Source organism: Ostrinia furnacalis, unplaced genomic scaffold, assembly GCF_004193835.3.
Source record: "Ostrinia furnacalis isolate ACB-3 unplaced genomic scaffold, ASM419383v2 OfSCF7179, whole genome shotgun sequence".
Lineage (NCBI taxonomy): Eukaryota > Metazoa > Arthropoda > Insecta > Lepidoptera > Crambidae > Ostrinia > Ostrinia furnacalis.
This window is the reverse complement of record NW_021137418.1, coordinates 1-614: the sequence shown is the minus strand read 5'-3', so window position 1 is coordinate 614 and position 614 is coordinate 1. Positions and strand designations below refer to the sequence as shown.

The following is a 614-nucleotide window of genomic DNA, read 5'->3' as shown; positions in this document are numbered from 1 at the left end:
GCCCGCCGCCCGCGCCCAGTGCGCGCTCTGGGCGCGCTCGATGTACTTCCTCATCAGCGAGTTTTCGTCCTCGCAGTCCACGTCGAAAACGGATACGTTGAATTCGAAGCTCAGTTTCGTCTGCGAAGCGACCGTTTTGATTATTTTCGGTATGACCTCCGCGATTTCTTTTTTGTCCGGGTCGCTTTTGCACAGAAACACGTCCAGCAGATACGACGTGTCGTACTTTAACTTCGAATCGAACCAAAATTCGAACCGTGCGACGTTCGACGCCACCGCGCAGGCGGCTTCCGTGACGTTCGAACCGGCGGCTTCGAGCTCGAGCACTCTACGCAGATCCGTCGGAGAGGGCTCGAATCTGTGAAAGGCTTGCAAAACGTCAGGCGCCACCTGACTCAGCGCCCAAGTGTCGGCGAGGCGCACCGATTCATCGATTTCGTCTTCGTCCGGCGGTGGATCGATAACGTATACCCGGTCGAGGTCAGACCACATATCGTAATCCAAAAATAAGAAAGAGTCGTTTCCCTCGTGTAACAGCGCGAGCAGCTCTCGGCGCGGCGCGGCGTCGGCGCCCAGCGCGGCGGGCCGCAGGCGGAGGCCGGCGCGCGCCGCCC

At 59.8% G+C, this 614-nt stretch overlaps 1 protein-coding gene across 1 annotated transcript; it reads right to left on the bottom strand.

Moving 5' to 3' along the window:
* Positions 1-6: 6 nt before the first annotated feature.
* Positions 7-609, bottom strand: LOC114363616 (uncharacterized; the record flags this gene model as incomplete). Its single annotated transcript, XM_028319390.1, has 1 exon — positions 7-609. A coding segment is annotated over one exon (603 nt), but the record flags the coding sequence as incomplete, so codon positions are not given.
* Positions 610-614: the final 5 nt, after the last annotated feature.